General features: G+C 36.3%; 1 protein-coding gene across 5 annotated transcripts in view; it reads left to right on the top strand.

Moving 5' to 3' along the window:
- Window positions 1-337: 337 nt before the first annotated feature.
- LOC115242526 (probable phospholipid-transporting ATPase IA) overlaps window positions 338-11,931 on the top strand; it is a 14,412-nt gene continuing 2,818 nt past the window's right edge. Inside the window, exons 1-20 of one of the 5 annotated variants that reach the window (XM_029818904.1) lie at window positions 338-905; window positions 2,733-3,058; window positions 4,533-4,768; window positions 4,984-5,082; window positions 5,171-5,281; window positions 5,366-5,613; window positions 5,886-6,166; window positions 6,251-6,545; window positions 6,631-6,857; window positions 6,943-7,319; window positions 7,408-7,545; window positions 7,683-7,835; window positions 7,904-8,101; window positions 8,189-8,288; window positions 8,381-8,625; window positions 8,700-8,825; window positions 8,924-9,064; window positions 9,167-9,285; window positions 9,396-9,530; window positions 9,606-9,710. In XM_029818904.1, the coding sequence (XP_029674764.1) occupies window positions 2,977-3,058; window positions 4,533-4,768; window positions 4,984-5,082; window positions 5,171-5,281; window positions 5,366-5,613; window positions 5,886-6,166; window positions 6,251-6,545; window positions 6,631-6,857; window positions 6,943-7,319; window positions 7,408-7,545; window positions 7,683-7,835; window positions 7,904-8,101; window positions 8,189-8,288; window positions 8,381-8,625; window positions 8,700-8,825; window positions 8,924-9,064; window positions 9,167-9,285; window positions 9,396-9,530; window positions 9,606-9,710 (3,416 nt within the window). In that variant the 5' untranslated portion in view covers window positions 338-905; window positions 2,733-2,976. The other 4 variants (XM_029818906.1, XM_029818905.1, XM_029818908.1 and 1 more) reach the window with 4 other exon arrangements.

Raw genomic sequence — 11,931 nt, forward strand, 5'->3', positions numbered from 1 at the left:
CATAACTTATATAGTCATCACGCCATCACACGCTCTTCTATGTTCTCGCTCCGGATTGCAGCCCCGGTTGCGTCCAGAGCACGGTCGGTGCTGACACCAACTTGTTGCCATCGATGGGCGCATGCGTTTTGCGATATACACGTGAACATTTCAATGACGCATTTTGTCTTTGCAACCCCTCGGGCAGTGCCGCATCGGCTGCAGGCGCCAAGTCTTGTGCAAAAATAATTAAATGATAAAGAAGATGAAGCTATGAAAAGAGATACATGAATCACGAGACGGAAGAATTTCGAGCACATGGTTTTCTTATTGTTTCAAAATCTTTGGATATTTTCTTGAAAATTATCCTGGCTTATACAAATCACGATTAAAGAGTTATATTCCATTTCTATTTTCACTAATTTTGGTACATCCGCAACTGCGGACCCGTCCCTTTCGCGATTCGGGGCGTGCGTACACGGGCATCTATAAGCAAGGGATTGTGTCGCGGCGCGAAGAAAAAGTGCGGAGATTGTCATGAGAAAAGAAACAGAGAAAGAGAGCATTCTGGGTCGACGCATCGGACATACCGCATTTAACGGCGATGCGTCCTGCGTGCGGATTTCCCGGTAACGCGATCGATGTCGCGGGTCCCGGCGCGTGTGCGCGTTAACGACGCACGTGCACGTAACCGAACGACGTGTCATCATAGTCGGCAGGGGTGTGGCAAGAGAGAGGAGGATCCTTTCGACGTGCGATGACGTAGTTGACTCTCTCGGACGGATCGTTATCCCGACTAGGAAGAGACAGACTGGACCGTGTGCCATACCGTATCGTGTCGTGCCATATCGTCCAGAAAATTGCGTGTGGAAGTAACGTGAGTGCGTGTATGAGGAAACGTTACCTCTTTCGCACGGTGGGAAAAGGTGAGAGATCGATTGCCGGGCGGCCGGATGTGCTACAGACCTGGCATCTCTCCTTGAAAGAGAGCTCGTTCGATCGATCGCCGGAGACGAGACCTGCCGATACGCCGTGTTTGTATAGGATTTTAGTTTCGCCCCTTCGAGCTTTTCAAGATTAAAGTATTTTGCGTCTAGAATATTTTTAGGAAGTGGAGGAATTTTAAAAAAGGGAAAGAATTTTAGGAGATTATATAGTGCGTTGAGAGATGCCATTGCTTGGAGTAGGGAATAAATATCGCGTCTGAAATTTATTCGAACGAACGACTGATTTCGTTTTCGGATTTAATTGAATTATTGAGAAGTTAATTTAAATATCAGATTGTGCGTGAAAAAAAAACACACAAAATAATTTGTAGGGGAAGAAATTTCGTATCGTTACGTTAAAATGCAGGATTGAATTCGAATGAAATGTTCGTTTTATAAATAATTCGGATTCTGCCACTTTTCCTGTTTCTATGATACAATTTTCTCTCAACTTTATCCGTGTATATATTTATAGCACTGTCATATAAGATTCGATCTACGAAGAATCGAAAAAAACTCAGCGTAAACAAAATTATAAATTTTCTTAAGGATGTAACGTTTTGAATACGTTTAGTCATCTCTTACAATACCTCTTTTATTTTTTAATACAAAATAGAAAATTGAAAAGATGTGTGTCACGCAATTCTATTTTCCTTTCACATAAATGCAAATATCCAATTTCTTTTCCGCTTTTGTTTGCTAATTGCATACATAAGTATAATTGCTCTAACGTTAATATTACTTTTAATAATACATCCACGGACGGATATTTTATAATTTGCCTTAAGTGCGCAGAAAAACAAAATATTCACACGACGGAAACGCTAATCGACGAAATGATCGTCGAATAAACGAGCGCAAACGCTTCGCGTGTGAGCCTGTTGTAGGGAGATAGATATATAACGCCTGGATTATGCGACACCCCACTATCGCGTAACCATACATATATTACGCAATTATGTTATCTTCCGAATAAAAACATATGGAGTAGTGCGTCGTTACGTTATCGCTGTAGAGTTGGCGGGTACGGGGGGAGGGGAGTTTGGAAAATCAATATAACCGGCATAATTAAACATCTCGCATCCTTCTCCGTTATATTCGCGATATTTTCACCATTATTATTTGTCACTTGTTAATTAATTTTAATTAATTATACAAGATTTATTCATCATAAGTTATTGAACATAATGTAATTTAACTCCTAAATAACACATTATACATGGTGTCTCACATTTAATACATTACCTTTTAACACCAAGTAAATTTCTCTTTCATTGCGTTTAAAAATCACCCTGTATAACATGCACAGCTGTACAGCGCTGCGAGCACGTGATGTCAAACGTTGTCGTCGCGCGACTATGCGTCACGTTGAATTTTTTTTTCGCACGAGAATATTCGCAGGCACGTCATTCGTCGTTCAGTTTTCGTTCCGCGAGTGTATGACAGTAATTGAGTCGCCGTAAAATCAGCTGTTCGGCGATAATCTCCTCTCGTCTTCCGCGAACGTCGTCGGCTTGGTCGCGCTCGAGCGGCATAACATAACCTGAAAAGTGCGACAAGAGGTGACCGAGGTCGTGTCGAATTTTATCCGTGAAATGGACACGGTGGCGAATAACAACGCATTTCATATGCGCCTCGTGACCGGCTTCAACGTTGGCGTCGTGGCACGGCACGACGTACGTCGCGGCGATCGATGCAATTAAGGGGAATTATTTATTATTGAGGCTTGTGTATATATGTATATATATTATATATGTCTGTATATAGAGACGATCTAACTACAAAGACTAACGCGAACGGGCTTCCTATCCGATGTGCCACCACGGATGCTCCGATCCGGTCGTAGCTCCGATTCGCGTGTACGTGTGAGACATTCTTGTATTCACAGAAATTAAATATGAATCAGGACAGATGTAGCACGCGTCTCGGTTACATGTGAGATATGTATATATAGGTATACATATATATGTATATATATATATGAGAAATTTGACGTTTACGACGAGCGATCATGGAAGTCGCGGCCACGAAGCTGGTGCAATGGTTTAACGAGCTCAGATCCCGTGTGCATCTTTATCTGCATGCCCAGACCCGTAAGTCGGAATAAAAATTGCTCGAATAAAATTTATCATTGTTTATAATTGTGTAAATGATTCACGTTTATATATATATCGAGCTATGTACATATTGGGAAATTTCCATGGTTGATATACGATAACACAATGCTCGATAACTTGGATTATCAAAAACAAATGCTTTTTAAAGAGGCACTTTCATTAAACTACACTCTCGTTTGATAAGTATTTTTATATCAGTGTTACATATTTCGTAATACACAGTTAATAAAATTAATAAAAGTGTTGATATAATCAAACGAGAATTTTTTCTGAAAGTATATTTTTTATGTTAATTCTGCGAAATATATCTGGCTATAAATATACAAGTATAATAAGCATATAGTATTGGCATACATATATAGACATTGTGTGTGTATCGACTCTTATCTTAATCGATTAATTTTAAAACAACTTTTTATATCTAATCTATTGTTACAACATGATTGAACTATTCAACGATTTGTTAACTATAAGAGCATTTATCTATTTTTTTGTTGTAACAGTGTTATATCTTATCCTCTTTAAGATTATAGCTACTAATTTTCGCATCTGTGGTAAATTTACAAAATTGTGACACTATTATATAAATAATAGAAAAATATACACTACATCTTTTAAATTTATATTATTATCAGTCAGTTTTCAATATATTGCTTTATTCTCTTTAATATACACGGAAATATTGTATTAATTTTTGAAATATGTAAAAGTTATTATAGATTTTGATTTTTATCAAAACCTAAATATATATGATTTCTATTTAATTTTTTGAGAAACAAAGGAATGAAAAAAGAATTAACAATTTGTAAGATTAATATTGTTTTACATGCACGCTAGATGACAAATCCAGATTGTTAGAAAAAATAAATAGCGCTCAATGCGTATCATTGGGAATACCTATGTCCCGTATTATTTATCTTCAAAGTTTAGCATGTCGCGTACGATATTTTTATAGCGATCATTTCCTGTGTATTCACGTCGCAGTACAACTGTCAGTTCACTGCTCGTGGGCAGAACATTATGTAACCAGAGGCTATAAGAGAAAGAAATATCCGTGCATGTACAGGGTGCAAGTGTCATTTTCTTGGGCATAATACATTCTTATGATCAGAATATCTTTGATAAGGTAGCGTGACTCTTTTCTTTACATTGACCTTTATACTGCAAGTGTGTATTTCTGTAACTGGGGAATAGAAAAAAAAAAACGAATCCGAAACTTGTGGAGAAACTTTTATAGGAAAAATATTAAAGATGTAAAATCATCGATTTTTATTCTCGAATTAAAATAAGAAGCTGCTTAACTTTTAATTATAATTTTGATTTTAATAAAAAAGAAAATTAAAAATAAATAACTGTCCATCATAGAGATATATCGATTTTATATCTCTCTACGCATTACGTCGAAAAATACGCATAAAATGAACAAGTATTATTGTTGCGTGTGTTATAGTTGGTCCGGGAAGGACGGAAAACGGTGGCTCGCAGGATGATGATCAACCACCTACGCAATACAATGAGGGTGAAGGAAGGGTCATTTTTATCAATGCACCTCATCAGCCTGCAAAATACAAAAACAATCACATTACGACTGCGAAGTATTCATTTCTGTCGTTCATACCTTTATTCCTGTTTGAGCAATTCCGTCGTTACAGCAATTGTTTCTTCCTGTTCATCGCACTTATGCAGGTAGTCTATATTGTCAAGCTACAACCGATGTTATAAATGTAAGAGAACAGAGAACAAAAACTATCGAAATTTTTAAAACGAATTTTTCATAGATATTCTTCCAACTATTATATAGTCAAGATAAAAAATAATGTTTTCTGTATGTGTTTTCATTAAATCTTGAAGCTGTGTTTGAATTTCGCAAATTTTTAATATGTTTCCCGATTTAAATTTAGCAAATACCAGACGTGTCTCCGACAGGACGCTGGACGACATTGGTTCCATTGATTTTCATCCTCAGCGTGTCCGCTTTGAAGGAAATAGTCGAGGATGTTGTGCGTACTTATAACATTAGTAATTAATTGTCGCGTTTTCTTCATATTCGATATTCTATGTAAATAAGAAAAATATGGTAAATTTTAGAAAAGGCATAGAGCGGACGATGAAATAAATATGAGAGAGGTGGAGGTGCTGAGAGATGGACACTGGGAGTGGATACATTGGCACGCCGTGGCTGTCGGCGATGTGGTTAAGGTTGTTTTTCGTTTTTGTCAGGATTATTGATTTAGTAATAATCGGCGTCCCTTGAGCTACAATCGCTCTCTTTAATATGCATAGGTTCATAACAACACTTTCTTCCCCGCCGACCTGGTCTTGTTGTCGTCATCGGAGCCGCAGGGTATGTGCTTTATAGAGACCGCTAATCTGGACGGTGAGACAAATCTAAAGATCCGACAGGCTCATCCCGACACTGCCAGTCTTTTGGATACCGCGGAATTGATGAATTTTCGCGCCAACGTCCAGTGCGAACCGCCCAACAGGCATTTATACGAGTTCCACGGAGTTTTACGAGAGACCAATAAACAGTAAGAACATAAATATGATCATTTACATTAACACATACATGTGTTAAATACATCGTACGCTTTGTTTCGCTGCACGTTTTCCTTGCGCCAATTCGTCTCGTTATTTGTTTCCGATATTAACGAAAGTTATATCCATATCTAGGCTTGCTTTATTCCTCATATCACATACAGTTTGTTATTCGTCTTTCAACTTGTCTTGAAGCGTCGGCATCTCGTTGTGCGTCAATACGTTTATGTGTCGTTACGTCACAAGCGGTATTGTTCTTTCGCAGGAGCGTAACTTTAGGGCCTGATCAATTGTTACTCCGTGGCGCGATGTTGCGGAATACACGATGGGTATTCGGCGTAGTCATATACACGGGGCACGATACGAAACTCATGCAGAATAATAACGCGACAGCGCCATTGAAACGATCCACCCTCGATCGATTGATCAACACGCAGATACTGATGCTATTTTTCATACTTCTTCTGTTGTGCATTCTTTCCGCGATATTCAACGTCTTATGGACGAACGCTAATAGAGACGGCCTCTGGTATTTGGGTTTACAAGGTAAGCATACATGCGTGCTCTCATCGCGCACATTTCGCGGAGATACTTGAATTCTCTATTTATCTCTCTATCTTTTCGTTGCAGAGAAAATGACCAAGAATTTTGCGTTTAATCTTTTGACATTTATTATTCTCTTCAATAATTTAATACCAATATCGCTGCAAGTGACGCTCGAAGTGGTAAGATTCGTTCAAGCCACATTTATTAACATGGATATAGAGATGTATCACGCGGAGACAGATACTCCAGCGATGGCTCGTACGAGTAATTTAAACGAGGAACTCGGAATGGTGAATTATGTATTCACGGATAAAACCGGTACTCTTACAAAGAACGTTATGGAATTCAAACGATGTTCGGTCGGTGGAAAACTATATGAGTAAGTTTAACCAGCTACGTAATTCTTTGCTGTAGTAATTGACATTTAAATACACGTTTTCTTCGAGAAAATGAATATTTTATAGATTGCCAAATCCTTCAAACGACCATGGAAGCACGAGCGATAGCAGTTGTGAATTAATTAAAGATATTGTCGAAGGAAGGTCTGTACGGGACTCCTCGAATCTTATTGATAAGAAGAAAGCGGAGCACGCGACTGTGCTTCACGAATTTATGGTCATGTTGTCGGTTTGTCATACGGTTATTCCCGAGAAAATAGATAATTCTATAATTTATCACGCTGCATCTCCTGGTAAATGCCATTTACCTACATATTTGTGATGACATGACAGTGTGTATATGGATATCTAACTTACATTACATTCTTCCTTCTTTAGATGAAAGAGCGTTAGTGGACGGAGCACGTAAATTTAATTACGTGTTCGATACACGGACGCCCAGTTACGTGGAAGTCATAGCTCTAGGCGAGATACTACGGTACGAAATACTGAATGTAATAGAATTCACTTCGGCCAGGAAGCGAATGTCGGTGGTTGTGAGAACGCCCGAGGGAAAAATTAAAATTTTTTGTAAAGGCGCTGACTCTGTAATCTATGAAAGATTGACACCAATTTCTTTAGAAACTAGCGATCTTGACCAAGAACATGTAGATGATTTTCGAGAGGTGACTTTAGAACATTTGGAAATGTTTGCTACCGAAGGATTGCGGACGCTATGTTTTGCTGCCGCGGAAATACCTGAAAATGTTTATCAGGTTAGATTAGTTCTGCTTCATTTTAGAGAAGCAAGTCAATATATATTGTCGATATATATTAATAACTTTTAATAATTTTTCTTGGCAGCGGTGGTGCGAATCCTATCATAAAGCGTCGATTAGTATGATAAATCGTGAAAACATGCTAGAGCAGGCTGCGAATCTTATTGAGACTAAACTCACATTATTGGGAGCAACTGCGATCGAGGATCAACTGCAAGATGAAGTACGGAATATATTTAATCTCTTTTTCTCTTTCTTTTATCAATTTGTTAAAAAGATAAACTTTAAAAAGATAAATTTTTACAATTGTAATATCATACTTTTGTAATATATAATATTACAATTCGCATAATTTCGTAGGTACCGGAAACGATACAGGCTCTTTTACAAGCTGATATCAATGTCTGGGTGTTGACGGGAGATAAACAGGAGACCGCCATAAATATCGGTTACTCGTGCAAGCTAATAACACATGGAATGCCTCTTTATGTCATCAACGAATCTTCTTTAGATGTAAGTGAATAACTTATCAAAATTGTGGGTCTTACAGTTGACGCAATGTAAACTTACGTATCTTATAGAAAACGAGAGAAGTTATCATCCAACGTTGTCTTGATTTTGGGATTGACTTAAAATGCCAAAACGATGTGGCTCTAATTATAGATGGCAGTACGTTAGACTACGCTCTGTCTTGTGACATTAGGATGGATTTTATGGAATTGTGTTCAGCTTGCAAAGTAGTTATCTGTTGTAGAGTGTCACCGATACAAAAAGCTGAGGTAAGGCTATTAATTCGTACTTGGAAACTTGCATAGTAAAACTTAATCAATCGGTTATATCGCTGTTTTGATTTCTTTTATATTTAGGTAGTTGGTTTAATCACGAGTAACAAGAAAGGTGTGACTCTTGCAATCGGGGATGGTGCGAATGATGTGGCTATGATACAGAAAGCTCACATTGGCGTCGGTAAATATTAAATATATTTAAGCGCATATTACAGAGTTTTTGTCGAAAATATTCTTGTTTATTAAAATATCGCGATATTTTGTTTCTTGTAGGTATTTCGGGTGTCGAAGGTCTTCAAGCAGCCTGTGCCTCTGATTATTCCATCGCACAGTTTCGTTTTCTGAAACGTCTATTACTCGTTCACGGTTCTTGGAATTATAGTAGAATGTGTAAATTAATCTTATACTCGTTCTACAAGAATATTTGTCTATATGTTATCGAATTATGGTTTGCCATTTATTCCGGCTGGTCCGGACAGATCCTTTTCGAAAGATGGTCTATTGGACTTTATAACGTTGTAAGTTTCATAAACCATACGATTATTTTGCTAAAGAATAAAATTAATTTTCAATGATTTGACGCTTTTTGTAGGTTTTTACCGCTGCGCCTCCATTAGCTATGGGTCTCTTCGATAAAGTGTGTTCCGCAGAAACTCGCTTAGCACATCCAGCATTATACGCGACGAAGAATAATGGCGACTCGTTCCTTAGTATTAGAGTAAGTACATATTCATATACGAATTGTGACACGGAATTAGAATTGAGATTTTCAAAAGAAAAGGAAGAAATAAAATATATTTACATATATCTATACAGATATTTTGGATATGGATTACGAATGCACTATTTCATTCGGCGTTACTTTATTGGTTGCCGCTTATGGCTCTCAAACAAGATGTGGCTTGGGGGAACGGTAGAGACGGCGGTTATCTTCTATTAGGAAACTTTGTTTATACTGTAAGTGTCATGCAACATTCTTTACATTATGTAATCCCACGAGAGAGATTTATGAGGAGGTTCTTATGAAAGCGAGAGATTATTTATATGTTGTTGTATTAGTATGTTGTAGTAACAGTATGCGCGAAGGCAGGTCTAATAATAAACTCGTGGACATGGGTCACTCATTTAGCAACCTGGGGATCTATTATACTCTGGTTCTTATTTATTTTTATATATAGGTAAGAGAAGAAAAAATATCTTTTTTTCTGTAATATATTACTATAGAATTTTTTTAGACATATGTTAAAAGAGCAAATAATATATTTTTAATATATATTTATTGTTGTAGTAATTTTTGGCCCGTCTTGAACGTCGGCGCTGTGATGTTAGGCAATGATAGAATGTTATTTTCTTCGCCTGTTTTCTGGCTGGGACTTATATTAATACCGACAGCAGTATTGCTATTAGATGTTACAGTAAATGCGTGAGTACAGCTGCTATTAAATGCAGACAGGATATATATTTTGCATACTTATATGTAATTGTTTCTCGTCATCAGAATGATGAATACGGTTTGGAAATCAGTGACGGAGACAGCCCGAGAGAATGAAATTAGGACATCCGATCCTGGTGATGTATTCAACAATCAGGATTACAGAAGCTCGTAAGTGCTTTCATTTTATTTTTTATTAAAGAATAATATATAGGGAATATCAAATTGCATTTTAGATAATAGAAAAGGTGCTTTCTAACATTTAAATGGAAAAGTATAAGATGAAAGTTGCATTATGTTATTATTATTATAACCGACAATTTAGGCTGTTTGAAAAACAAAGAGACTATCTATTTATCATTTTAATTTCTTTGATTATCTATAAAAGGTTTAGGGTTTATCACAAAGAGAATCTAATACTATTAAGAAAGCATGAACCATTCTAGTAATTATATATGTTCTATTGCGTTGATTGAGATTACATGTTATTATGCATGGCTTTCTAGGTCCTATATATTTATAGAATAAATTTACATTTTTTACGTGGGTGGTCTGACTAACCTGGACGAAATTTTATTTTTTGGTTCATTTAGGTGCATGTATGTAATAATCGTTAATCTGATCATATCTAACATATATGATTTGATCATGTATATCATTAACAATGTTCCTAAAATAACATCTCGTTGTTTGTGTGCTAGTTTATGTATTAATTGTTTATTGGAGCGCAATTGAAAAGACAAAACGTTTCATATCGCTTATTAATATCGTTGCCTCTTAATTGAGTCGATAAATATGAATTATAAACAGGAGGTCGAGGTCGACGAAGCGATGGTTGAGTCGATATTGGACCTTGATCTTTCCGCGACGAAGGCGCAATAGGTTGAGAGTATTTCCGTTTGTAGCACGTGGCTCGTGGTTTACGCACCGTTCCGAGCATGCATCATCCGCTACACTTCAACTTTCATATTCCTGAACAATGCGTCCATCCCGTATATTCCTAAAGTGCCAAGCTAGTAAGCGTTTCAACTTTATACGATTATTACATCTTCCTCGCATACATTCCTCTCTTTCGAGTACAACATGATATATTAGCACGCGATAAGTCTTGTATGATATAATCAACGATATCCATATAGACATATCCTATGAATCATTCATCCAACGCATTTCTGCGTAAACTGAAATATTTATATTTTTGGCTCGAAAAAAAAATTTATTATTTATTTACTTATATTAATTTAAAAATCATATGTATATTATTATTTCTTATATTTTTTTATTTGTTATAATTTTCAATGAATGCAGAACGATGTAATTAATTAATAATTGTATAATATTTAATTTACAATATTTATTGGAGCACACGAAATATGTTTCTTGTCTATTATACATATTATGTATATGTATATATATTATATATATTATACAGTAAAATCTTTCGCGTGGCTTCTCTTTTGTTTCTAGTAAATTGTTTATATTACTTTGGAAAAATTGTAAATGAGAAATAATGCGCTATAACATAATGACATACAATAGGTTCCACTGTATATGTATATCTCTCCGATATTGTTTTTCTTATTGTTATTATGTATTATTATTAATTGTTATCAACAGCATATCGTGCTTCTATTATTTTTAATTAAAGATTTTCTTTACACACCACGTTCATTACTTAAGAAAACAATTAATTTCCACCACTTTATCTGCATACAATACGTATTTTAGCATAATTTTAGGTAATAAATTAATCCCTCCCGTATTTTTTACTCTGTATACATACGTGCACAAAAAATATTTCGGTTGAGCTAGATTAACTTTGTTATATTCAGACCTCCATTTATGATAACGATGCAACTGAGAGATAATCATAGGATATATAAAATAAACCATTCTCTTCAAATAACAGCGCTTGTAGAATTAGTAATGTGTATCGCTATGTGTACTATACTTATATACTATACTAATGTTTACTGTGTACTGTAGAATTTGCCGTTCGTTAATGCGGTTTCTTTTTGATATGTTCTTTTCCGTGGTATCCCGTGCAGACCTGTGCATGCCATCGCCAATCTCGCGAGGTGTAAGTACTCCTCCCAGTAGTAGTATGTATTATATACGCAGTGCATCTCCCACTTATATTTTCTCTACCAACAAGCGAGAACACATCGCCGATTAAGAGGAACGCATGATCGTTCGATGTTTCGTTGTAAAAGCCGAGCACAGCACAGCGATCTAACATGTCAGTCACGTAAATTCCTCACAAAGTCTCAATGTACCTCAAGACGATTCTCTAAACGGAGTAAGCGTGTAGTAAATATAACTATTTTATTCACACACACACATACATATATATATATAGTTGCTATGCTTTTCAAGAGTATAGTACCGCGAA

The sequence above is a fragment of the Formica exsecta genome, unplaced genomic scaffold (assembly GCF_003651465.1).
Source record: "Formica exsecta isolate Colony F162 unplaced genomic scaffold, ASM365146v1 scaffold60, whole genome shotgun sequence".
Lineage (NCBI taxonomy): Eukaryota > Metazoa > Arthropoda > Insecta > Hymenoptera > Formicidae > Formica > Formica exsecta.